We start from the raw sequence: 27,202 nt of genomic DNA on the forward strand, positions 1-27,202 counted from the left end.
TGGAGCAAAAAGAAGAGCAAAGATGGCAGAAAAGCAAGCAATTTTATATGATAGTTGTCAGGGCTAGGATCTGAGCTGACACAGGTACTCTGTCTATGTGCTTGGCGTATGTACAGAGTTCGATAAGTACCTGTTATCTTCAAATCTCCATTTATTTATTGAATGTGTATGTGTGGGGGCCTGAATGAATTAATGGGCACCATATATGTCCTGTAGAGGTCCCATAGATGACGGTGTCAGATCCTTTGGAACTAGAGGGTTGTGAGTCACTCGATATAAGTGTTGGGGACTAAACCCAGGTCCTCTGCAAGAGCAGCAAGTGCTCTCAACCACTTAGCCATCTTCCCAACCCCTACTTATTTAATTTAGCTCGTTTATATTTATGCGTTATGAGTGTTTTGCCTGCATGGATGTGTGTGCACCATATGGATGGAGTGCCTGAGGAGGGCAGAAAAGGATTGGCTGGAGGAGAATTTCTGATGACTGAGTGGGTGTTGGGGAACTCTGCGCGAGCAGCAACTGCTCTTAACTGCTAAGCCACCTCTTTAGCCCCTTTTTATTTATTTTTGAGAAGTCTCACAATGTTGTTTAAGTCTTGAACAGCTCTGCTGGAGAGATCCTTACTGTCTGAGGATCTCAGAATCATACTTGCCTGATCCCCTGTGTTTAAAGTTGAGGTCGGGACAATAAATTGAACAAGTTTGCTGTTGTTCTGTATTCAACTTACAGCCTTGCACATGCCGGGGAAGGCTCTAGCACTGAGCCATTTCTCCAGACTCTTGAAAACACACAAAATATAAAGAGTTACCACTGAGGTTCAAAATGTCACGATGTTATGCTTAGCTGGGGAGCGCATCATCGCTTCGTCACCTTTAGGCATCTTATAGTGTCTCCGATTTAAAACAACTCTTCTTTTTCAATGCGACTCTTCCCCTCCTCGCTCCCCCCAGTGGCTGAGTTCACAATTTAAATATAGTATCCAATTAGTTTCGAGACATCCAATCAAAACATTCAGGTAGTCGAAGCCGGGGGAAGGAAAAAAAAAAAAAACAACTAATCCTAGAGCTGTCCTATGACGTAAGCCCTGTAGCTACCTCCCAGTGCACCACTCTATAATAGGACCCCATCACAGCGCAGTACTGCACTTTGCACATGCGTTCTTGCCCGCTGGTGCCAGAAAGCGGACGCCTTCCTTGCCCTCTCGGCACCCGTACTTCTCCCGCTGCAGAGGCGAGGTTTCCTGTCCATCAGCTTCCTGTCGGAAGTGTGGAAGGCAGTCTGTACGGAGGTTCGGCTGCGTCCTCGCCGGCGAGATTTGGGTATTTGGGGAGTATGGTTTGCGAGTGTGCACGCGTGGATTTACTTCCAGCTTTGCGAGGAGCTGCAGCGTGCACGGAGCCGTGTTGCTAGTGTAAGTGCACACGTGCCCAGGATCCCCGCGTTGAAGAACCGGTACAATCACTTTAACTTCACGCTTCCCGCCTGGCTCGTTTGAAAAGATGTTCTAGTCGGAGCCCCACATGTACCCTGGCGCCTCTCCTTGAGTCTCCGTGGCGTCCGCCTTAGAATGATGGGTAGACGAGGTGGAGGTCCCTAGGTCGCTTTTAGATCTTTTTTTTTTTTTTTTTTTTTTTTTTTTTATTTCCTGGCTGGCTGGAACTTGTAGCCTTTCCTAACTCAGCTCCCGCTCCCGAGTATTGAGATTACAGATGTGCCCCAACACGGCCAGCTTTTGTTTCTTATTTGTTTCGAAACGGGGCCTCTCTGTGTAGCCCAAGGTGACTTCACCTTTTTTTGAATTTAGTTGTATGTCAGTTGTTTTCATTTGAGCCACGTAGCTGGAGGAGGAAGGCTGAGTGGTTAAATGCCCCTGGTCTTATTTAAAAAGAGACAGACAGTGGGTTCCCGAACAAGAGGTTGCACAGCTGCCTCAAGATTACGGAGGATGGCCGGGCGGTGGTGGCGCACGCCTTTAATCCCAGCATTCGGGAGGCAGAGGCAGGTGGATCTCTGTGAGTTCGAGGCCAGCCTGGTTTACAAGACCTAGTTCCAGGACGGGCTCTAAAACTACAGCGAAACCCTGTCTCGAAAAACCAAAAAAAAAAAAAAAAGAAAGAAAGAAAAAGTTTACAAGTTTACAGAAGAATCTTTTAGAAGGTTCAGCACTCGAGACTGGATGGTTATGCCGGGTTTCCGTGGCCATAACTCTCTGTTTCTGCCTCATCAGTTCTTGGAATTGGCTGTGTAAACAGATGTTCACAGGTGGTGGTGGCACAGGCCTTTAATCCCAGAACTTGGGAGGCAGAGACAGATGGATCTCTATGAGTTCGAGCTACACAGAGAAACCTTGTCTTGAAAAAACAAACAAGAAAGAAAGAGAGAGAGAGAGAGAGAGAGAGAGAGAGAGAGAAAGGAAAGCCAAAACAAACAGATGTTCAAAGTTCTGAATGAACAAGTCTTGATTTCAAGGCAGGTGGGACAGCAAATCTGTTAGGCCACACCACCAACCACTCCATGGACGAATGTGAATGGAGCAATGTGATTCTTCCAGGTGTATCCCGTGCTTAGCCGATCGGAAGATCTGTTTCCAGTTCTGTCCTCTCGAGCCAAATCAGAGCCATGGAGGCCCCTCCAGTTACCATGATGCCAGTCACTGGGGGCACCATTAACATGATGGAATACCTCCTGCAGGGTAAGTGAGCCAGGGAGCCTGCTGTTTTCCGGTCAAAGGAAGTTGAGATAAAGTTAGCAAAAACAGCTACACAATTTCTATCGCTTGGTAAGTAACTATGTTTAAAAGGAGGTAGCACGGGAAGATGACTCAGTGGCCAGGAATTCACCGAGTAGACCAGGCTGGCCTCAGGTGCCTGCCAGTTTACAGATGTGCAACACGACACTTGCTCGTTTTTTGTTTTTCAATACAGGGTTTCTCTGTGTAACCCCGGCTGTCCTGGAACTCAGAGATTCTCCTGTCTCTTGCCTCCTAGTACTGGGACTAAAGACATGGGCCACCACAACCCCAATTCGTTTATTCTCTTTCATCTTGAAAAATTAAAACTCAGGGGCTGGAGAGATGGCTCAGAGGTTAAGAGCATTGCCTGCTCTTCCAAAGGTTCTGAGTTCAATTCCCAGCAACCACATGGTGGCTCACAACCATCTGTAATGAGGTCTGGTGCCCTCTTCTGGCCAGCAGGCATACACACAGACAGAATATTGTATACATAATATTTTTTTAAAAATTAAAACTCAGTAGCCATTATTTCTTCTCCCTCTCTCCTCACTAGCCCTTCCTGCTCACCTCCCGCTCTGTTTCCTATATTGGCTGCCCGATGCCTAGTAGAAGTGAAATAACTGATTTTGTGACTGGCTTCCTTCACTTGGCCTTATGGCCTTGACAGAATTATGTCCTATGACAGAATTTACATTGGTTTTTTTTATTTGTTTGTTTGTATGTTTGCTTTTGGAAATTATGATAAACTGCTAGGTGTGGTCACACTTTGGGTTCCAGCACTCTGGAGGCAGAAGCAGGTGGTTCTCATGATACTGAGGCCATTTTTGTCTTCATAGTGAGCTCCAGGACAGCCAGGGCTACAAAGAGAGACCCTGTTTACAAAACTGTGTGTGTATATGTGAAACTGTTTGTGATAGTTCATGTCTGTAATACCATCAATTAGGAGGTTGAGACATGAGAATTGCTGAGTTCAGGGCTAACCTGAGCTACATAGTAAGTTCTAGGGCCTTAAAGCATCTTGGGTGAGACCTTGCCTTTAAATAGGTTTTTTGGGGGCTTAGGGTTTTGTTTTGAGTACTGATATTGAAACTGTTGAGAGCTGGGCGGTGGTGACGCACGCCTTTAATCCCAGCACTTGGGAGGCAGAGGCAGGTGGATCTCTGTGAGTTTGAGGCCACCCTGGTCTACAAGAGCTAGTTTCAGAACAGGCTCCAAAGCTACAGAGAAACCCCGTCTCGAAAAAGCACACACACACACACACACACACACACACAAAACAACTGTTCAGAACATCTCAATTACCCAGACTGGTCTTGAATTTGCTATATAGCGTAGACAAGCCCTGACCATGCTGTTTTTTGCTTTGGACTCCTTATTGGCTAGAACTGCAGACTTGGACCTGGTGAATCTGTTTTTCTAAATTTCTGCTCTGAATCAAGTATCTCAAGTGTTATATCTACTTACTTGAATCTTTTAGGGGAGTGATTTGTTGTTTGCTTGATTGATTTTGGTTTTTAAGACAAGGGTCTAGAGACTGGAGAGATGGCTCAGAAGTTAGGAGCACTAACTGCCCTTCCAGAGGCCCTGAGTTCAATTCCCAGCAACCACATGGTGGCTCACAACCATCTGTAATGAGATCTGGTGCCCTCTTCTGACATAGAAACAAAACATTGTATATTAAAAAAAATAAATAAATAAAAGACCGGTTGTCCTGGAACTCCCTATGTAGACCAGGTTGGCCTTGAACTCACAGAGATCCTCCAGCCTCTTCCTCCTGAGTGCTCAACTTTACCCTACGATGTTACTTTTTGTTTTTGTTGACTGTGTTCTAAAGCCCAGAAAACAGAGGTAAGGGCCCAGTGATGAAACAAGACCCAAAGGGAATGCTGCAGGTCTTTTCTAGAAGATCACGTGATAGATTTAGTGGACAAAATCAGGCTTTAATGTTTTTTTAAATTTGTGTGTGTGTGAATATGTGTATGTATGCACATTTACACCAGTGGTGTCGCACATTTTGTAAGTCATTTCTCCACTGCGGTGTGGGTCAGAGGGAATTGAACTCAAGTCCTCAGGCTTGGCAGAAAGTATCTTTACCTGATGAGTCATTTGGGCTGTCTTTAATTAAATTTTTCTGTTACATTTTAATTGGTTGGGACGGGGCTCATGCATGCCACAACGCACCTGTAGAGGTCAGGGGACATGTCTTTCCCTTCATGATGTGGGTCCCGAGGATTGAACTCGGATCATCAGGCTTGGCAGAAAGTACCTCTTCCTACTGAGCCATCACACTGGCTCCTCTAGACCGCTATTGAATAAACATTTAATTTTGGCCTTGCACAATTGTCTTTTATTTGTTTGTTTGTTTTTTAAGACAGAGTTTCTTTGTGTAATCCTGGCTGTCCTAGAACTCATTATGTAGACCAGGTTGGCCTCCAGCTCACAGAGATCCACCTGCCTCTGCCTCCTCTAATGTGCTTGGGTTAAAATCATGCGCACCATTGCCTTGCAAATATTTTTTATGTATTTGTGTGTTTGCCAGTTTAGGTTTATGTGAATCATGTCCATGCTGAGGCTGGAAGAGGCCATTGGAGCCCCTGACCTGGAGTTACAGACAGTTGTGAGCTGCCTGATGTGGGTGCTGGGAACTGAACTCTAGTTTTCTGCAAGAACAGTACAAGTTCTGAACCACTAAGCCATTCTCCAGCCCCTGAGTCCTGAGCAAGTCTGCTGCCTCCACTTCCTGAGTGTCATATGTCTGGTAATAAAAAGAATACTGTTCTATTCTAATCTTATTTTTTTTATACTTCTAGGGATTGAACCCAGGGCTTTGTGTGTCTCTCTGCCTCTAAGCTACATCCCCAGCCCAACAACCTCCCCCCTTCCCTTTTAGTGCTAATGATCAAACACAAGGCCTTGCTTACCAAGCATGTGCTTTGCCATTGATCTACAGTCAACTACAATGACTTCCAGCAAATGAAATTCTTTTACCTATGGATCAAATTCAAATTTTTTTTTTCATGTAATTGTATTTAAGAACAAGAAGACAGGCATGATTTTATATGCCTTTAATCCCAGCACTCCAGAGGTAGACACAGGTGGATCCCTGAGTTCAAGAACAAGTTCCAGGGGGCTGGAGAGATGGCTCAGAGGTTAAGAGCATTGCCTGCTCTTCCAAAGGTCCTGAGTTCAATTCCCAGCAACCACATGGTGGCTCACAACCATCTGTAATGAGGTTTGGTGCCCTCTTCTGGCCTACAGACATACAATACATGATAAATAAACAAACAAGAGTGCTTTCTGCCAGGCCGCGGTGGTGCACACTTAAAAAAAAAAAAAAAAAAAAAAAAAAAAAGAACAAGTTCCAGGACAGCCAGGCCTATACAGAGAAACCTTGTCTCGAAAAACCATAATAAAGATAACTAGCTGTAGTTAGTGAGACAGGTTAGTGTATAAGGGTATGTCTTAGTTACTGTTCTTTTGCTTGGCACCATGACCAAGGCAACACTTATAAAAGAAAGCACAGAGCATTTGCCAGGCGGTGGTAGCGCACGCCCTTGATCCCAGCACTCGGGAGGTAGAGGCAGTTGGCTCTATGTGAGTTTGAGGTTAGCCTGATCTACAGAGTGAGTTCCAGGACAGCCTGGAGTGTTTCACAGAGAAACCCTGTCTCAAACCACCCCATCCTCACCCCCAAAAAGAAAACGTTCATTGTTGACTTGCTCATGGTTTCAGAGGGTTGGTTCATGATCATCCTGGCGGGGAGCATGGCAGCAGGCAGGTAGGTGCTGGAACAGTAGCTGAGAACTACAGCCTGATCTCCTGGCAGAGAGAGAGACACTGGGTCTGGTGTAGCCTTTTGAAAACTCAGAACCCCCAGAACCTGCTCCCGGTGACATACCTCCTCCATCAAGGACATGCTTCCTAACCTTTCCCTAACCCGTCCATTGACTAGGGTCTAGACTTTTAATATAAGAGCCCATGGGAGCCATTCTCACTCCAACCACCACAGGCCTCTTGCTCCAAAGCCTGACAGCCTGAGTTCAGTCTGTGGGGCCCGCATGGTGGACATACATGCAGAAAGAATATTGTATACATAATAAATGTTTTTTAAAAAATATTTATTTATTTATTTATTATGTATACAATATTCTGTCTGCAGGCCAGAAGAGGGCACCAGACCTCATTACAGATGGTTGTGAGCCACCATGTGGTTGCTGGGAATTGAACTCAGAACCTTTGGAAGAGCAGGCAATGCTCTTAACCGCTGAGCCTTCTCTCCAGCCCCACAACTATTTCTTTTGTGTGTGTTTATCTTTTGTTAGTTTCACGGCCCTTAGTGAAAGCCGGGGCTCATTGTCTTTTCTCTCTTCAGGAAGTGTCTTAGACCACAGTTTAGAAAGTCTCATCCATCGCCTTCGTGGTTTGTGTGACAACATGGAGCCCGAGACTTTCCTTGATCACGAAATGGTATTCCTCCTGAAGGGCCAGCAGGCCAGCCCATTCGTTCTAAGGGCCCGGCGCTCCATGGACAGGGCGGGGGCACCCTGGCACCTGCGTTACCTGGGACAGCCAGAAATGGGAGACAAGAACCGCCATGCCTTGGTGCGCAACTGTGTGGACATTGCCACATCCGAGAACCTCACGGACTTCCTGATGGAAATGGGCTTCCGCATGGACCATGAGTTTGTCGCCAAAGGACACTTGTTCCGTAAGGGCATCATGAAGATTGTGGTGTACAAGATTTTCCGAATCCTGGTCCCAGGGAACACAGACAGCACGGAGGCCCTGTCGCTCTCCTATCTTGTGGAATTGAGTGTCGTGGCACCCGCTGGGCAGGACATGGTCTCTGACGACATGAGGAATTTTGCCGAGCAACTCAAACCTCTGGTTCACCTGGAAAAGATAGACCCCAAAAGGCTTATGTGATTAAGAAAAACCTGTCCATCTTTGAGGTCTGTCCTCAGCTGGTAGGCAGGAAGATCTCCCAAGTGCCCCAGTTGACTGCTGCCAGTCAGGTGAACTCCCTTCGGGAAACTGGGTGGTGAGAATTTGGTTACTTTGAGCTGTTTCCTTCATTTAGTAATTTTGTTGTTTTGTGTTGTTATTTTGGTGACAGGGTCTTACCTTGTAGCCCTGGCTCACCTGGAACTTGACTACACTAGCCAGCCTGGAAGTCAGGTCCCCTGCATGTCCGGCTAAGTGCCTGTGTTAAAGACTGTCCATACTAACCCCGACTATGTCTTCTCCTTGGCAGTCTTTTCTGATTAAAGGCCCAGGATAATGTGGAGATTTGGTCAAGTCCTCCCTTTGCTCAGAGAGAGAACTGGACTAAATTAGCTTTTCAGAGGAAAATGCCGAAACAACTCTAATCATTGTTTTGTTTTTTGTTGTTTTGTTTTTTTATAAAATTATTTTCTTATTCTGTTATTTATTTTTTGTTTTGTTCATAAGTTTTTATTTGTCTTGTTTTGCCATTTATATATAAGGTTTGTAGCAGCATTGAGAGCTGGTATTATATAGTAATAAAGACAGGAAAGAAACGATTTCTGATCCTTATTCTTTTTATTATTATTATTACTTAGCTTCTTAGCTGGTTACCAGTATATCACTATTATCGTATGTGATGTGTGTGCACACCTGTGGAGGGCCAGAGGCTTCTCCAGGACTCACATGGTAGAAGCCCGGCTCCTGCAGATTGTTGTCCTCTCCGTCACACGTGAGTGCTGCTCCTTCACATATGTACACCCACACCCTAAAGAAATGTAAGAAGAAATGGTTAAGTAGCCACTGCCTGGAGAGATGGTTTAGCTGTTAAAGAGCACCGACTGCTCTTGCGGAGAGGACCCAGGCTCAATTCCCAACACCCACTTGGTTGCCGTAACTCCAGTTCTAGAGGATCTGATGCCCATGTTTGAACTGCGCAGGCATCAGACACACACATAGCACACAGACACACGTGCAGGCAAAACACCCATCCACACAAGTAAATCTTAAATAGGTGGGTGGTGGAGCTCATAGTCCCAGATTTGATGAGGTCAGAATGTGAATTCATATAGTTTTTTTTCCCCCTCGGGAAAATTTTTGGTCCTCTTTCTTATTTTTTTTAAACTTTATTTTATTTTTTGTTTTTGTCTGTTTGGAAACAGACAGGGTTTCTCTGTGTAGCCCTGGCCATGCTGGAACTCACTCTATAGACTGTCTTACTCAGGATCCTACTGGGAGGGACAGAAACCCCAACAAGCCAGCCCTCATACTACAGACAGGGAAGGGATGAAGAAGTAAAGGAGGAAGAGTGAAGGGAGTGAGACGGGAAGGGAAGACAGTTCAGTCAGTAGATAGATACCTGCCGTCAAGCCTAAGGACGACCTGAGTTTGATAACTGGGACTCGCACAGTGTAGAGAGAGCCTTGATTCCCACAAGATGTCCTCTGACCTCCACATGTAAGCCCTAGCATACAGACGCGTGCAGTAAAAACAGAATATAAAAGAGAGACTCCTAACCAGATTGGTGTGCACATCTCTAATTCCATAATTCCATCTGAAGCAGGAGGCTGGACTGCAAATTTGAGGCCCGTCTGTAACACATAGGAAGTGTTCCTCATCCAGGCATAGTGGCACATGGCTTTAATCCCAGCACTCGGGAGGCCAGGATTAAATTTCCTGAGTGTGAAGCCAACCTGGTCTACAGAGAGAGTTCCAGGATGGCCAGGGCTACACAGAGAAACCCTGTCTCGATAAACCAAATAAATAAATAGATAAATAAATAAAATAAAGGAGAGAGAGAAGAGACATCCCTCCATGATCTTTGCATTCGTTTCTGCCTCTAAATTCCTGCCCCGGCGTTCTCAGTGAAGGGCTCTAACCTGGGGTTGTGAGATGAAATACGCCTTTCACTCACCAAGTCGTCTTTGGTCATCGTGTTTAGCCCAGCAACAGGAAGCAAGCTAGCACGTGCTGTTGCGATGTGTTAGCGCGATGATTCAGGCACTGCTCCATATTGATCAGCCTCCCTACTGTTTCCAGACTCTTCCTTCTCGGTCCAGGTCGGCCTTGAACTTGAGGCAGTCCTTTCTCTTTAGCCCCTAGAGCTCAGTGAACACAGACATGAACACTACATCCAGCCCAGAGGGCCGTGGTCACAGGCGTGAACACTACATCCAGCCCAGAGTGCCGTGGTCACAGGCATGAACACTACATCCAGCCCAGAGGGCCGTGGTCACAGGTGTGAACACTACATCCAGCCCAGAGTGCCGTGGTCACTACTACATCCAGCGCAGAGTGCCATGGTCACTACTACATCCAGCCCTAAATTATACTTTTCATTCTCTCCCACTTATAACCACAGAGTTGGATTGATTTTTGTTTGTTGCTGTTTTTATTCGGAGGAAGAGCCTCAAGAAACCCAGTCTGGGTTTCATGCTTCCCAGATAGTAAGACTGGCCTTGAGCTCACCAGAGATCCACTTCTACCTCTGGAGTGCTGGGATTAAAGGCATGCACCACCATGTCCAGCCTTGTTTTCTTAAATTACATTTGTGTGTGCGCGTGTGTGTGTGTGTGTGCCTGCGAGCACATTCTCATATGCATGTCACAGCTTGAGTGTGGGAGTCCAAGGGCAACCTGCAGGAACCTATTCTTTCCTTCCCCTGTATGGGCCAGGTTTGTGGTGACTTCACCCACTGAGCCATCTTAGCGTCCACCCTACGTTTTCTTCGACCAACTTTATGGCTTTAGCTTTCACGGTTCAGCCTTTAAGCCTTTTGAAGTCTGTATTCTATTCGCTTGGTTTCAAGCAGAGAGACTCACCTTTCTTTTTCCTATAGTGAGTTAGTTTCTGTCACAGCCTGAGACACAATCTCTCCAGGTCTTGGTGGCTTGTGATCACCTTTACCACATATTAACTTCCTGCATACAGACCTTCCTAAGCTCCCCATTCTATTCCATTGGGCTTTTCTTTGTTACTTGCCAGCAGCTGGCAGAGCGGTGTTTTTATTGGCTTTGGGGTAGATCCAGTTCTACCAGTAGGGCAGGCTCCCCTACTTTGCTTTCTCCTTCAAAATAGACTTAGCTTTCAAAGGCCACACACCTGTAACCCCAGCACTTGGGAGTCTCAAACTACATATATGTGAGAATTCAAGGCCAGGAGGTTATATAGCAAAAATCCTTTGTTTTTCCCCCCTCTCCCTCATGAATAATAACTGTTCGTGCCAGCAGGTCCTCACTTACGGGGATGCGCATCTTCCTCTAATAAATCGTGAGGTTCGTGAGGGCAGGAGTTTTGTTTCATGCTCTGCTGTGTTCCAAGCATGTTCAAGAGTGGCCCTGGACAGTTATTAAGCAAATGAATAAAATAGGTTTTTTTTGCATGTGTGTGATTTTTCAAGGTTTTCCCTGTGTATCCCTGCCTGTCCTAATAGTACACATCTTCTACCTCAGCACTCGGAAGACAGACTGGTAGATCTCTGTGAATCAAGGTCATCCACACTGTCTGACTTTGCTCATTTCTACAATTTAATTGCAATCATAGGTAATAATACACACATGCACATACACACAAACACACCTCACACATCAGAGAAAGAGTTTTATTCTGTTTGTTGAGGCAAGGTATCAAGAACTCTGCAGCCCAGGCTGGTCTTGAACTCATGGCAGTACACCTGTCTCAGCATCCAAAGTATAAGGGCACTCCCAAGTGGTAGAGCTCTTGCCGAGCATGTTCAAGGCCTTGAATTCGTTTTTCAGCACAAGACAGAAACAAAGAGTTTTGCTGTTTGCTTGTTTGTTTAAGACAGGGTCTCATATAGTTCAGTTTAAACTTGAACTTGCTGTGTAGCCAAGGCTGGTCTTAAACTCCTAAGTATCATGCTGGAGATATGGCTCCCCACATAGAAACACTAGCTGCTCTCTCAGAGGACCCAGGTTCAATTCCCAGTACTCACTCAAGGGCCCATAGATGACTTTAACTTCAGTTCCAGGGAATTCAATGCCCCTTTCTGGCCTCTGTGGGCACTACATGCACATACTGCACAGTCATACATACAAGGCAGAGCACCAATACACATAAAATAAAAGTTTAAGAAAAGTAATTAAAACTAGCCATGCATAGTGGTGAACCCCTTTGATCTCCGCACTCAGGAGGCAGAGGCAGGCAAATCTCTGAATTTGAGGCTAGCCTGGGCTACACAGAGAAAATCTGTCTCGTAAAACAAAAACAAACAAAAATGTGAAGTAAGGGTATATGGAATTTTCCACTCTCTTTGTGGCTGTGGAGTTTGTGCGGCATGGCCAGCGCATGAGTGCCAAGAAGGCGAGCGTCTCCATGCACCTGGGAGGTAATTGGCTCTCCTTTCAAATGGGAGAGGAGTTAGCCCAGGATGCTCTCCGCAGTGACGGGTTCCTAACAGTGATGATGCCCATGGAGAACCAGGGCTGAACTTTAGCAGCGGACAGGATATGAGTCACTGAGCTGGCCTTTTGTCAAGCTGACTGTACTTGTTTCTATGTTTTTCCTAGGTAGTGTGGTGCGAAATGATGGGACTAACTTAAGGAACAAATAAACAAACATATTAGGATAAACGTCAAAATAAGTAGCTCCTTCGGATACTGTTTTGGATTATTGGAAGAGACGGGAGAAATCAAACCCATTCGTTTTAATATCAATTTATGTCATATAGCTCTTACTTTATTAAAATTATGATATGGTGGAGCCTGACTGAGGAAGTATATCGAGTAGACCTCTGGCCCTCACAGACATGTGTGCACATGTGCATACACCCACACACATGAATTAAAATAAAGTCATTTCGGGTCTGGGCATGTAGCTCAGTTGGTAGCGTGCTTTCCTGGCAGACGTGAAGGCCTGGATTTGACGGAGAGCGTTACATAAACTAAGTGCGGTGGTGCACACCTGTAGCCCTAACACTTGAGGGGTAAAAGCAGGAGATCAGAAGTTCAAGGTCATCCTCCCAGGCTACACATTGAGTTAGAGTCCTGTCTGGGGTACGTGAGACCCTTTCTCAGGAGCTGGAAAGATAGCCCGACATGGTTAAGAGCACTGGCTCCTCTTCCAGAGAACCCAGGTGCAGTGCCCAGCACCCACATGGCAGCTCACACCCGTCTGTAACTCCAAGTCCAGGGTTTCTGACAGCCTCCCACAGACACACACGCAGGAAAAACACCAACGAACATAAAATAAAAAACAAATTATATATATTTAAAAAAAAAAACAAAGAGACCCTTTCTCAAAAAGTATTGGGGGGGCGGTTAAAAAAATAAATTTAAGCTAGACATTGATGGCACATGCCTTTAATCCCAGCACTCAGGAGGCAAAGGCAGGAGAGTTGCAAGATCAAAGAGAACCTGGGCTAAGATCTTATCTCAGAAGCAAAACAACAGGGCTGGAGAGATGACTTAACAGTTAGAGAGGCATGGCTGCTCTTCCAGAGGACCCAGGTACAGTTCCCCTGCAGACACATGGAAGCTCATGGCCGTCTGTAACTCCAGGTCCAGGGAATCTGACACTGTCTTCTGGTCTTTGCGGGCACCAGGCATGTACATGGCACACAGAACGTGCATGCAGGTAAAACACTTATATACATACAATAAAAATTTTAAGATAAAATAAGAATTTTAAAAAACCAAACAACAACAAAACCCCAAGGAAGCAAATAACCACCACCACCAAGATTTAGCTTGTGAAGTTGTTCGCTGGGTAAAGTTGCTTTCCTCTAAGCTAGCGACCTAAGTTTGATTCCCCAGGCCCCACCTGTTGGAAAAAGAGAACCAGGTCCTTCAAGCTGTTTTCTGATCCCACAATCATGCTATAGCACATACATGTCCACCCCTACACAAAACAAATAAATAATTCATTATTTTTCACACACACCGATGTGTGAAACACAACACGCAGACGGCTCAGCAGGTGAGGGCACTTGCCTGCCAAACCCGACTGCCTAAGTTCAGTTCCTGGAGCCCACACGGCAGAAGAAAACTGACTCCTGCAATGTGGCTTCTGACCGCCACACTCACACTGTGGCATGTGTGCCCTCCTCCTACAAATAAAAGAAATTAAATGGTTTTTGAGAGTGTTCTATAATTAGAAAAATAAAAGGTTTGGATTTCAAAGCAGTTTCGATTTTTTGACTAAGGATAGTCAGTGTAGGGTGGTGAAAACCAAAAACAAGCAAATGAACAAACAGGGTTTTGAGCTCCTGGGCTCACATGATCCGATCATTCTCTGTTAAGCTCCTAAGTAGTTAGAATCCCAGGAGTCCCCAACATGTCCACTGTAGCGAGTCCATAATGGTGACAGCGTTCATGTCTCTCTCTCTCTCTCTCTCTCTCTCTCTCTCTCAACTCCATCTGTCTCCACCCCTCCAAGTAACCTTTAAGTGTGATACCCCTGCTCCCCGCCTGGAATAAACCTCCCCTCAGGGCCAGTGACCTCTGTGTCTGGTACCTGTGCTCCCAATCCCAGGACAGGCTCCAAAGCTACACAGAGAAACCCTGTCTTGAAAAACAAACAAAACAAAACAAAACAACAACAACAACAAAAAGAATAGTCTTCCCCTCAGGGAAGGTGACCTGTGTTTGGTACCCATGATCCATCTTGAACAAACCTTTCTGTTTTTTTCTTTTCTCTTTTTATTCCCAAGGCAGGGCTTCTCTATATAGCTCTGGCTGTACTGAAACTCACACTGTAGATCAGGCTGGCCTTGAACTCACAGAGATCCTCCTGCCCCTGCATCCCAAATGCTAGGATTAAAGGCATATGCCACCATCACCCAAATAGTCCTTTTCTGTATTCCTGAAGATTCCCTTTGTGTTTCTCCTGTTGACTTTCCTAAGTCCTAAAATTGTGTGTGTGTGTGTGTGTGTGTGTGTGCGCGCATGCGTGTGCTTACATTCACGCTTGGGTGCACACGTGTGCCCAAGTGTGCACACATGCGTGCACATACTGCACATATGCGCTATATATGAGTGTGAGTGCAGGTGTACTAATTTGTGCAGTCCTCAGAAGTTAAAGGAGAACCGTGGTGGCCTGCCAGGACACTTTCCACCTTATTACCTTGAGACAAGGTCTCTGGCTGAACCTGGAGCTCACCAGTCTTCCCTGCAAATTGGTTGTCAACAAGCCCCTAGGATCCTCCTGTCTCTACCTCCCACAGCACCGGGATGACAGGCATGTGGCCGTGCTCCTCTCTTACCTGGATGCTGGAGATCTGAACTCAGGACCTCACACCTGTGTAGCAAGCATTCTTACCCTCTACATCATCTTCAATCCCCCATAATTTAAAAATATATCTTTTAGATCTCTAGTTTTAGTAGGCCGTGTCTTTCCCAGACTCCCTCCTTCCCTCATCACTGAGGCTCCAGCACAGGGCCTTGTGCCCGAGAGGCGAGTGAGCTGCCAAGGAGTTATGGCTTCAGCCTCTTTTGGGGAGAAAGGAGGCAGGGAGGAAAAGGGGAGGGGACAGGGCTTTGTGTGTGTTAGCCATAAAGGTATGATTCTCCTGACTCAGTCTCCCAAGAACTGGGATTACAGATTACAAAATGGTGATGCTATGCTACTCTCTTGATAGTTTTAAAAGTTTTATTTTGATCCTGGAGGGATGGCTCAGAGGTTGAGAGCACAAACTGCGCTTACAGAGGGACCCAAACTTGATAACCAGCAGCAAGCCTGGAACTCCAACTCCAGGGGGATCCGATCCCTCTGTTGTCTACACAATTTTAAAAAATAATAAAATGAATCTAAAGTTTTCTTTTTATTTGTGTTATCTCGTTTCCTTCCACGTTTGTTTTGTTGTTTGCTCTCTGGCTCTTCTGATAAAGGAAAACCTTGTATCTGATCATCTTTGGCTTTCTGCTTACCGATAAGGCTGATTGGAGGCTCAGTGCAGAGTGGTGAGAGTCATTGACTGTGACGTTGTTTGTCCAGGAGTCAATGACCTGAAAGTCATGGACCATGAGAAGCCGTCTGTTGGGGACCTCTATGTCATGGACCATGAGAAGCCGTCTGTTGGGGACCTCTATGTCACGGACCATGAGAAGCCGTCTGTTGGGGACCTCTATGTCATGGACCATGAGAAGCCGTCTGTTGGGGACCTCTATGTCACGGACCATGAGAAGCCGTCTGTTGGGGACCTCTATGTCACGGACCATGAGAAGCCGTCTGTTGGGGACCTCTATGTCACGGACCATGAGAAGCCATCTATTGGGGACCTCTATGTCATGGACCACGAGAAGCCGTCTGTTGGGGACCTCTATGTCACGGATCATGAGAAGCCGTCTGTTGGGGATCTCTATGCATTAGCACAAGCGGCTTCCCACCAAACTTCATCTTCTCCACTCATTTGTCCCCTTTTTAGCGTGGTGCCCCTAATTATATTGGGTGACTCTCCTTTCTGGTGTTGCTGATTCTTTCGGGAGAGTAAACCTCTGTGTCAGTGTTAAGAGGGGCTGTGCGGGGAAAGGGGGTTCACCTTCAGTTCATCCTCATCACAGCCTCCCTCACCCTCCACCCCCAGGGATTGCAGAAGCAGATTAATTACTTCCAGGACGTAGTGGCCTGTTTCTTAGCTCCCTCCCATTTCTGCCCCATGATTCAGCGTTCTTGAATTGGCCAGGCCTATTCCAATGTCTTCTCCCGATTTACCATCTGCACTCTTCTGCGGCTACTGTCCCCATCCACCAGCTTTCTTTATGCCTGAAAGCGATCCTTTACTGAAGTCTTGGTGAGGTTTGGAGGTTACGGGACAGTAAAACGAAATGCATGAGAAATGCAGCCATTTCTTCCACAGAATCCTCCCCCTATTCTGTCTTTTTGGAAACTCGACTGGCCTGAAACTCAGTATGTCGACCAAGGTGGCTTCAAACAAGTGTTCTTAACTGCCGCACCATCTCTCCAGCCCCTATTTCAATTTTGAGACAGGGTCTCAGTACATTGTCTAACTTGTCTTGAGCTCTCTCTATAGCCCAAGCCGGCCTTGAACTTGTAGTTCTCTTGCCTCAGTCTTTGTTGAAGGTTGTACCACCTGCCTCGGCCTCATATAGTACATTTTGAAGAGTGTCTGTAGCAAAAGTGGATTTGGTATTGCTTATCTGTAGTGTGAAATCAGACCCAAAAAGGTGCCGCTTACTGGCCATGTGACCCTGGAAGCTGTTTAGCCTCATAAGACTCTCTCTCTCTCTCACTCTCTCTCTTTCTCTCATGATTGTCATTATATCACAGCGTTGTCATGAATATTGGATAAATTAAGTGGGGAATGCCTTGCACGATGCCTGGCATATGTTATGCACTCAATTAGTGGACACTGTTATTGTGCCCTGCTAAGAGGATTTTGTACTGATAAGTAAAGTGTTGCTAAGCTAGGAGTTCCACCTTTCTGAACTCCGGTGTTTACAGCATTAAGTGAATTGTGGAGACAGGGCAGCACAAAGTGACAGTCAATAAATCTTAGCTTCCTTTGTCGCGTTTCTGTGTTGAGACACGGGACCAATATGGAGGTGGAAAGGCAAACATCTGTGTGTTTGAACACTACATGCAAACATTTGTGTTTGAACACTACATGGATCTTCCTGATCCATCTGTCACGGAGCCAGTTCTGGGCACTTCCTTAGTTGCAGAGATTTCACGTGCGCCACATGAGAACAGAAGAGGTGGCACACTTGCTTCCTGAAAGCCGGGAGTGGTCACGGAGGCAGGAGGACAGCTTTGTAGCCCAGGTCATCTCGCAGTCTGTGCTGTTTTGGTTTTTATTGTTTCTGTGTGTTTGTTTGTTTTTCATTAGTGTTTACAAGGCATGGGATAGCTGCCACTCCTCTCCCTCTATACATATATAATGTGTGTGTATGTATATGATGTTTCTGATGTGTGCATACACAAATATATATACACACATAGATGTGTACATATACATATATATGTATATATTTGTGTGTATACATCAGAAACATCATACATACATACATACATACATTTAATTCCAATACTCGGAAGGCAGAGACAGGCAGATCTCTGTGAGATTGAGGCCAGTCTGGTCTACAGAGTGAGTTGCAGGACAGCCAGGACTACAGAGAAAAACTCTGTTTCAAAAAAATTTTATTTTGTTTATTATTATTATTAATTATTATTATCATTATTGTACATGTGATGTATGTTTAGGCTCACCTGTGTCATGAATTGAATGGTCATAGGACAAGTTTGTGGAATCCGTTCTTTTCCCACCTTTCCCTGAGTTCTGGGGAAAGAATGCCTAAAGGTCATCTGGCTTTGATGCAAGCGCCTTTGCCCTCCAAGCCGTCTCACCAGCTGTCTGGCTCTCTTAAGAGTTTTTTTTTACTGCGTTCCTGAGGCTGCTCTTGAATTCTTGGGCTCAAGCACAGCTCTTGCCTGAATGTCATACCTGCTAGGATAACAGAGAAAGCTAGCACACCCGCCTGGGTTTTCTCTGAAGTACTTCATGCCCTACCGGGCATGAGACTTGGACTAAAAAGATGACGGTGTTTCAGTTACCTAAAGTTCCTAACTGTCAGATTTATGGCATTTGAAAAAAATGTCAGGCTGGGGATTTGACTCAGCAGTAGCGTGTCTTGCATGTGCTAGAGTTCCCTGTGTGCATACTTGAGCACACGCGCACATGCACACACACACACAGAGTCCATCAGTAATTAAGAACTCTCTTTATCCCAATGCTTGGGAACTTGTCTTGCCATGTTCGTAGCTCTGCCAGTGGCTAGCATCACGATTGAGCCATAGTAGTTCCCAGTCCCCAGCTCTTGAATCACATTAAATAAATTGACATCCATTTAGACACTAGCTCCAAAACTCTGCCACCAAATAGTCATCATTCCAAAGGTGGCAGTCAATCATGAATCAAGCATGCCTGCAGACTGGGTAAGCCAGGGTTTCAGCTTCCTGCATTGCAGGCATGTTAATACCCATTCCATTCAGCTGACCCTTAGGAAGAGGGCAAACCAAGGAGTGCCTGCCTCAGCAGGGGACAGATCCTCGGGTGGGCCCTGCAGGCGCCCACCCTGGCCCTTGCACCGCCTGTGGGGGTCAGTTTATCTTTCCCAGCCACATTTTCCTCATCTGTGGGAGTCAATGGCTGCTCTCTCATCCCTTTATGGAGAGAACAGAATCTTCCATCTTCTGCTGTTCTCGCTGTCTGGGGCACTTGCCACCTTTTCCTTCTTTGGAGGAAATGTGTGTTTTACTTAGGACTTACTTTGTGTCATACTTACTCGTATTATCTCTCCTGTTTTTTCAATTGATCTTTCTTTCTTTCTTTCTTTCTTTCTTTCTTTCTTTCTTTCTTTCTTTCTATCCTTCCTCCCTCCCTTCCTTTCTTCCTTCCTTCCTTCCTTCCTTCCTTCCTTCCTTCCTTCCTTCCTTCCTTTCTTATTTGTCTTTCTTAAGACAGGGTCTCACTATGCAGCCCTGGCTGACCTGAAACTCGATGGAGACCAGGCTTGGCTTGAACTCACAGAGCTCCACCTGCCTCTGCCTCCACACCCACCCCTTCACTATCACTTTTTCTAGACTGTCTCCACCAGAGGCCATGGCATATTGGGTTCACTGTTAGAGTCTTCCTGTAGCACCCACCAATTCTTTGTAATTTTATTCCTGTTTGAGTGCTCAGGATGAGACCCAAGGCTGCGCGCATGCTAAACAAGTGCTCTGCTGCGGAGCTCCGGCCTCAGCCCTGTAATTATTTCTCAAACTATTCACTTCCTTTCTGGATTGTTAATTCCTACAGGATCTGGATAGTGTCTACGTATCTCATTCCTGTAATCTCTAGTGTCCAGCCGTCCCTTGGGGCACAATGTTTTGGCAGATCATTTTTGGTAGATGAGTGAAAAGGATAGCAAGACAGCTTCTTGGGTAAAGGCGGAAGTCACACAAACCTCACCACCCGAACTTCATCCCAGAAGTCCTGGTAGCAGGAGAGGACTGACTTCTGAAAGTTATCTTCTCCCTGCCTGGTGTGGTGGTCACCTTAATCCCAGCACGAGGCCAGCCTGGTCTACACGGTGAGCTGCAAGTCAGCCAAGTCTATACACGTGTACTCACTCACAAACACACACTCACTATAGCAATAATAATAGTAATATTTCTAAATTTGCAATGTTACTTTGTTAGCACCAAAGCATCAGGGTAGAGTTTCCTCACATTGAGAACAAATTAAACTAGGCATTATGAATTGAGCTAGCATTATGAATTGAGCTAGGCGTTATGAATTGAGCTAGGCGTTATGAGTTGAACTCTGCATCTTCTTCTATGTCCTTGGACAAATCTCTCTTCTCATTTTTCCATTAGGAAAATTGAATGTCAGATGTCCAGCCTGGTGGGCAACGCAACGTGTTTCTCGTAAAGTCTGTCCTTTGCCACAGCCTCCAGGCTGTCGTTCCTCTCCGGGGCCTCTACAGAGCTCTTTGTTACCTGCTTTCTCAGTGACTAAGAGTTGGCCTTAATCCATCTTCATTCTGACCTGGCTCCCTCTAGTTTATTACATGATTAACCACTGCCTATGGACTAGTCTGGAAGGGAAAATTGTTCTGGATATTACAAGGATCAACCCATTCTTCAGACAGGAAGAAATCACTAACTCAAAATACCTTGTAAGCAGGTGAGGTGTGCCAAGCCTACTGTACTGCTAATAAGGTAGCTGAGGCAGAAGGATTGCAAGTCTGAGATTACCCTGAGGATCTACAAAGTAATATCAGGCCATTCAGGGCTGGCAAGGTTCTATCTTTAAAAAAGAAAAAAAGAGCCAGAAATGCATTTAGTACATTTAACCTGCTGAACATCATAGTTTAGCCTAACGGTCTCTGATAGCCAGACAAAATTATCTAACACAGTGTCTATTTGAAAAGAAAGTGTTGACCAATCAATTAGCTCATGCAATTTTATGAATATCTTAACAAATCCTGGCAACATGGTACACTGTCTAGAATCGGTTGTGTCTCCACCCTGCCCCCAGCCCAGTTACCCAGTTATGAGAGGGGCCACATGTCCCGCGCTATCGTCTCGCCCTGTCTACATAGTGAGTCCAAGGCCAGCCGGGGCTGACAAACCAAAGCAAAACCTAGTCTCTCTGTTCTAGACCTTAGACACTGTAATATGTCTGCTTGGATCATTTTCTCCCATCTCTTTACAAATCTAACCTCCACTCCGCCTTTATGTTTTGGCTTTTTTTCTTTCTTCTTTTTCTGATTTTTTTTTCAGACAGGGTCTCAGTCTGTAGTCCAGGATGTACTATCCAGGAGCCACATAGCCCAGGCTGGCTTCAAACTTCTATCTAAGATTATAGGTGACTACCATCATTCCTGAGTGGTAGCTCTGGTTTAATGTCACTTCTTCAAGAACTGTCACTTGGCTTGCTTAGAATAAATCAATTTTCTCTGTTGTACATCCCTTGTAGTTGAATGTGACATATCTTCACATCTTAAATGGAAAGAACTAGACCTAAATATGAAATTTCTGCTTTTTGTTTTTGTTTTGAGACAAAGATTCTTACTATGTAACTTAAGATGAATTTTCCTTTCTTTTCTTTTCTTTTTCTTTCTCCTTCCTTCCTTTCTTCTCTCTCTCTCTCTCTCTCTCTCTCTCTCTCTCTCTCTCTCTCTCTCTTTTTGAGACAGGTTCTCATGTACTCTAGGCTGGCCGAGGATTGACTATGTATTGGAGGATGACCTTGAACTGACCCTTTCACCTCACTTCTCAAGTGCTGGGTTACAGGCATGTGCTGCTCTGACTGATGTATGTGGTGTCAGTTTCATACATGCTAGGCAAACACTCTACCAAAAAAACCAAAAAACCAGCCCTTTCTCTATCCTTTGTAATGCTGGGGATTGAACCTAGGGTCTTGTGCCTGCCAGGTAAGCAGAAAGTCTACCTTTGGATCAAATCCTAGTCCCATGGCCTTAACCTTTCAGCTCCCTTCTTCTACCCTTGCAGTCCTGTGAATTCTCCCCACACAGACGGGTTTTGCTTTCTTTTAGAGAGAGGGTTACGCCATGTAGCCCAGAGTGCTACCAAACTCACAATCTGGCTGCTTTAACTTCCCACTTAGGTGGGGGATTACAGGTGAGCACTCTACATTCAAGAGGATTTTTTTCTTCTAAAAAACTTCATTATTATTTTATGTGTATGGGTATTTTGCCTGTGTGCATGTCTGTATATCACATGTGGGCGAGCATTTCTATTTTTAACACTGGCCAACAATCTGAAAAATGCCCCAAGGCTAGTGACTGCCTGGCACCTGCCCATGTGCAGTCTGAGCTATTCAACCTTTAGCTATCCTTGGTAACTATTTCTGTCTTAATCATCGTTCCGTCATCCCTCCATTTATTATCTGTGGACTCCATGCCAGGCTCTGGCTCAGTCCTCCACACAGATGACCTCATTAATCTCTTAAACCACCTGTGAGGTCAAGCAAGGTTCAGCAAGGTTGAGACGCTTGCCCGAGGTCACAGGTGTAAGTGGTAGAAACTGATGCGAAAGGTCTGCCCGCTGGACTGCCGTGCAGCGAGGCACCATCTTCAGCTTGGCCTGGGGCAGGTGCTAATCTACCTGACGGCTATTAGCAGTGGTTGCAGGGTCGCCATGTGCCCGGCCCTGCGCTCTTTAGGCCCCGATTCTGTCCTCACCAGATCTCTGTGAAGGAACTACTGTTATCATATCTATTTTATAAGTGAGGAAACTGAGGTAATACTCACTCACGAGGGCAGGAAACAAGCTCCAAACCCTGTCTGATGTCACAGACCCCGCTTTTAGGAACCCCTAATTACAATTGTGTTTTTGCGGGCGGATTGTGGGGTAATGTATAGCTGGGGAAATCCAGAGCTGAGGGGAGGATTTGTGAACCTGTTCGTGAGCCCTGTGGCCTGTAGGTGGCAGCAGCACTAACAGTCTCTAAAGACACAACCTCTGTGACACCAGCACTCTGGAGACAGGAGTCTTATCCAGTGGATAAGGATCCAAGGTCATCCTTGACCAAGTAATGAGTTTATTGGCAATGTTTCTATTCATAAATTCTGTTTTCCAAAAATAACTTGGATATTTAAAAAAATAAACCCACAGAATAAACGTTAACAAGCACTAAGACTTTCTGCTTCTAGGTCACAGCTAATCGAGATAAAAAGAAATAAAAGGCTTGCTTTTAGAAGTGAGTATTCTCAGAAACCCAGCCTAGAAAAGAAAAAGAAGTTAGCTCCAAAGCTAAAATAACAAAATGCCATTTCCTGGGCTGAGCTGCAGCTCAGTTAACAGAATATTTGCCTAGCACATACGAAGTCCTGGGTTCAAGTCTCAGCTCCACGTAAAGCATGCATCAGATCTCATTACAGATGTTTGTGAGCCACCATGTGGATGCTGGGAATTGAACTCAGGATCTCTGTAAAAGCAGTCACTGCTCTTAATCTCTGAGCCATCTCTCCAGTCCTATTATTACTACTATTACGACTACTATCATTACTATTATTATTATTCATTTGATTTTTCAAGACAGGATTTCTCTGTGTAGTCTTGGCTGTCCTGGAACTCGCTCTGTAGACCAGGTTGGCCTTCAACTCAGAGATCCACATGCCTCTGCCTCCCGAGTGTTGGGATTAAGGGGTGTGCACCACACACAGTTTTTTCCTCTATAATCCTAATAAAGGAACGATTTTTCTGAAAATCAATTTTAAGTATAGCAAATCATAAATTTTTTACTACATAAAATTTGCCTGAAGAGCATGATCATCTGATGTCCACAACTCACTTCTGCATTTACAGAGTTTTTGTGAGCTCTGTACACACCTCTACATTCACCAGACAACACTGAGGTGCACTCTAATGCCCATGCACTGATATTTTAGAGACATCATTCTAACAGGGAGATTCATGATGATAGTGAGGTGACACAGAGGCTAAGAGTGCACACTGCTCTTCCAGAGGTGTTGAGTTCAATTCCCAACAACCACAGGTTGGCTCACAACCATCTATAATGAAATCTGGTGCCCTCTTCTGGGATGCAGATATACATGTAGGAGGAACATTGTATACATAACAAATAAATAAATCTTAAAAAAGAAAAGTTCTTTTAAAAAATAGGGAAGACTTTTATGTTGGGGAATATTATTTTAGGTGTGTTATTTTTGTTTATGTTGCACTTGTTTAATTCTGTGAAGCTGTGATTCTTTGCCTGTCTAAAACACCTGATGGTGGTCTAATAAAGATCTGATTGGCCAATAACGAGGCAGGAGAAAGAATAGGAGGAGAAATGTGGACAAACAGAAGGAGCAAGATAGAACAAGAGGAGGAGGATGTCAGGGACCAGCCACCCAGTCACCCAGCCAGCCAAAGAGTGAGTCAGTTCCAGGCTCCAAAGCTACTCAGAGAAACCCTGTCAGAAAAGGAAAAAGCAAGCCGGGCGGTGGTAGCACATGCCTTTAATCCCAGCACTTGGGAGGCAGAGACAGACAGATCTTTGTTAGTTTGAGACCAGTCTGGTCTACAAGAACTAGTTCCAGGACAGGTTCCAAAGCTACAGAGAAATCCTGTGGGGGGGGGGGTGTGGAGAAAAAAAGGAAAAGCCCAAAGGCAAAAGGTAGATGGGATAGTTAACGAAAGCTAGCTAGAAACAAGTCAAGCTAAGGTTGGATATTTATAAATCATAATAAGTTTTTGTATAATTTATCTGGGAGCTGGGTGTCAGGGCCACCCAAAGAGTAAAAAACAATCAACACATTTATTTACTTATTTATTGGAGGGCTCATGTGTGCTCCAGAGGGAATATGGAGGTCAGAGGGCTTGTTTCTCTCCTTCTACCACGTGGATTCCAGGCATCCAACTCAAGTCATAAGGCTTGGTGGTAAGGTACTCTTCCAGGTGAGCCACCGTAGTTGGGGTTTTTTTTTCCCACCAGCCAGCTCTCAAATAACCACACAGAGACTTATTATTAATTACTAATGCTTGACCGATGGCTTAAGCTTGTTACTAACTAGTTTTTAGAGTTTAAATTAGCCTATATTTTTATTTTTTTATTTATTATTATGTGTACAATATTCTGTCTGTGTGTATGCCTGTAGGCCAGAAGAGGGCACCAGACCTCATTACAGATGATTGTGAGCCACCATGTGGTTGCTGGGAATTGAACTCAGGACCTTGGGAAGAGCAGGCAATGCTCTTAACCGCTGAGCCATCTCTCCAGTCCCCTAGCCCATATTTTTATTAATTTACATGCTGCACACATTCTAGGCTGTGTTATCTCATATTCTACATGTTCTCCTTCCACTCCATCTGGCTGCTCTCTTACCCCCATCACCACCTTTCTTCCCAGTGTCCTGTCTGCCCTGAAAATCCTTCCTAGTTATCGGCCATTCAGCCTTTTATTAAACCAGTTCAAGTGACAAATCTTCACAGTGTACAAAAGGATTATATTCCACAGAAAGCCATCTCATCTGCCCAAGAGGGAAGTATTTTTTTAAATAACTTGTTTTTTTATTATATGTGTATGAGTGTTTTGCCTGCATATGTGTGTGTATATGTGCATGTGTTTATGTACCATGTGCATGCAGTACCCATAGAGGCCAGAAGAGGGCATCAGGTCTCCTGTAACAGGAGTTACAGAAGGTATAAAGGGAGACAGTATGCGAATAACAAATGTAAGATGTTAAATAGATGTAAGTGAGATAACCTACTAGGATAGACTCTTAGTTCTTTGCAGGGGTGGGGGTGGAGATGGGACTGCCACCCAGCTCCCAAATAAACACACTGAGTCTTGCTATTTATTATGAATGCCTGGCCTTAGCTTGGCTTGTTTCTAGCCAGCTTTTCTTAAATTATCCCATCTACCTTTTGCCTCTGGACTTTTATCTTTCTCTATTCTATATTTCCTTCTTTACTTCTTACTCCATGGCTTGCTGTGTAGCTGGGTGGCTGGCCTTTGGTGTCCTCCTTCTCTACTGCCTCCCTCTTCTTCAACCTAGATTTCTTCTCCAATTTATTCTCTCTGCCTGGCAGTCCCGCCTTATTATTTCTTCTGCCTAGCTATTGGCTGTTCAGTTCTTTATTAGACCAATCAAGTGGGGTTTTTTGTTGTTGTTGTTGTGGTGGTGGTGGTTTTTTGTTTTTAGTGACAGGGTTTCTCTGTGTAGCTTTGTTAGGAGCTGTCCTGGAATTCCCTCTTTAGACCAGACTGGGATCAGGCTTGAACTCACAGAGATTCACCTGCCTCTGCCTCCTGAGTGCTGGGATTAAAGATGTGTGCCACCACCGCCTGGCACAATCAGGTGTTTTAGAGAGCAAAAGCAACACAGCTTTACAGAGATAAACAAATGTAACATACAAGAATGCATCACATCTTTGCATCATTAAATAAATATTTCACAGCATAAACAAACGTAACACATCTTAAAATATTCCACAACATGCAATTATTATTATCTTATTATAATTTATTATTGTTGTTGTTGTTATTATTATCAGACAGCATCTCAGCATCTGGCCTTTTTTTTTTTTTTGGAGACAGGGTCTTGCTATGTAGCTCTAGCATCTAGCTTTCTTGGAACTGTGTCTGTGTAAACTAAATTGATCTTGAACTCACAATACTTCCAGTCTCCAGAGCAATTAGGAATACAGGTGTGCCACCACAACTGGGTTGTAATTTATTGTGATTTTTTGATGTTATGAATTATGTATTTGAAAGGTATAGATTTCCTCCTGTGTTTTCCGGGTTCTTCTGTATGTATAGTAATTTAAAAACGTTTACATTTTTGGCTGGATGGTGGTGGCGCATGTGTTTAACTGCAGCATTAAGGCAGAGGCGGGTGAATCTCTGTGGTCTACAGAGTGAGTTCCAGGACAGCCAGGTCTACACAGAGAAATCCAGTCTCAAAATACAAAAACAAAAAGTTACATTTAGGTCTAGTATGGGTGTGGGTGTGACCCATGGGTTTGGCATTTAGAAAGATCCTACAGCAGCAGCAAGGAGGGTGTCTGGAGGGTGATAGCCCTGGGGTCTGGAATGAGTGCTACTCAGAGACAGATGGTGGCTTCCACTAAGTGATAGTGGGGAAAATACAAACAGTGGGGAGTGTGGAAGTTGAATGTCTGTGCATAATGGTCTGGGTTTCTTATTTTCGCACAACACAGAGGGTAAATTGTAACTTTTTGACACTTTAAATTGACTCTCGATAGTTGGAGACACAGACTGTAGAACACCGCACATCCATCAGCTCCTTTCTTGGGCATCGCCGGGCGTCTGTTACTGAACGTGTCCTCCCAAGTCAGAGACCTTCGCTTTGCTCAGAACTAGGCAAGCTGCCCAAATCCATTTATGTTCAGTGCACCGGCCGCGGGCGGCGCATGCCCAGACGGGCAGAGTGGGGGGCCAGGCCCCGCGGGGCGGAGGGCTGGCAGTTCCCGCCATTTTGTCCCGATCGCCACTCAGCTGGCCACGGCTGGCGACTACAAGTCCCGTGAGCC

At 45.1% G+C, this 27,202-nt stretch overlaps 1 protein-coding gene and 1 long non-coding RNA gene across 3 annotated transcripts; one reads left to right on the plus strand and one right to left on the minus strand.

Annotated features, from left to right (window-relative positions):
- Window positions 1–1,232: 1,232 nt before the first annotated feature.
- Med18 (mediator complex subunit 18) lies at window positions 1,233–8,274 on the plus strand. Of its 2 annotated transcripts, none has more exons than XM_048434157.3 (3): window positions 1,233–1,452; window positions 2,552–2,692; window positions 7,104–8,274. In XM_048434157.3, exons 2-3 carry the CDS (start codon window positions 2,620–2,622, stop codon window positions 7,655–7,657), a joined length of 627 nt encoding a protein of 208 aa, XP_048290114.1. In that variant the 5' UTR covers window positions 1,233–1,452; window positions 2,552–2,619; the 3' UTR covers window positions 7,658–8,274. The 2 variants fall into 2 exon arrangements, with proteins under 2 accessions (XP_048290114.1, XP_048290113.1); XM_048434156.3 differs by having other exon boundaries at window positions 1,234–1,411.
- A 43-nt stretch (window positions 8,275–8,317) lies between these two features.
- On the minus strand, window positions 8,318–10,708 carry LOC146895199 (uncharacterized). The gene is made up of 3 exons (XR_015000945.2): window positions 10,537–10,708; window positions 9,630–9,813; window positions 8,318–8,483 (listed from the first exon to the last, which is right to left on the minus strand). It is a non-coding gene; the product is annotated as an uncharacterized LOC146895199 (long non-coding RNA).
- Window positions 10,709–27,202: the final 16,494 nt, after the last annotated feature.

This window comes from Myodes glareolus, chromosome 3 (genome assembly GCF_982192425.1).
Source record: "Myodes glareolus chromosome 3, mMyoGla1.1, whole genome shotgun sequence".
NCBI classification, from domain to species: Eukaryota; Metazoa; Chordata; class Mammalia; order Rodentia; family Cricetidae; genus Myodes; species Myodes glareolus.

Bases quoted from the DNA above. Each gene is read 5' to 3' on its own strand.
- Med18 (XM_048434157.3), top strand. From the start codon at position 2,620: ATGGAGGCCCCTCCAGTTACCATGATGCCAGTCACTGGGGGCACCATT. The intron at 2,693-7,103 runs GTAAGTGAGCCA...TTCTCTCTTCAG, and splicing joins GATGGAATACCTCCTGCAGG to GAAGTGTCTTAGACCACAGT.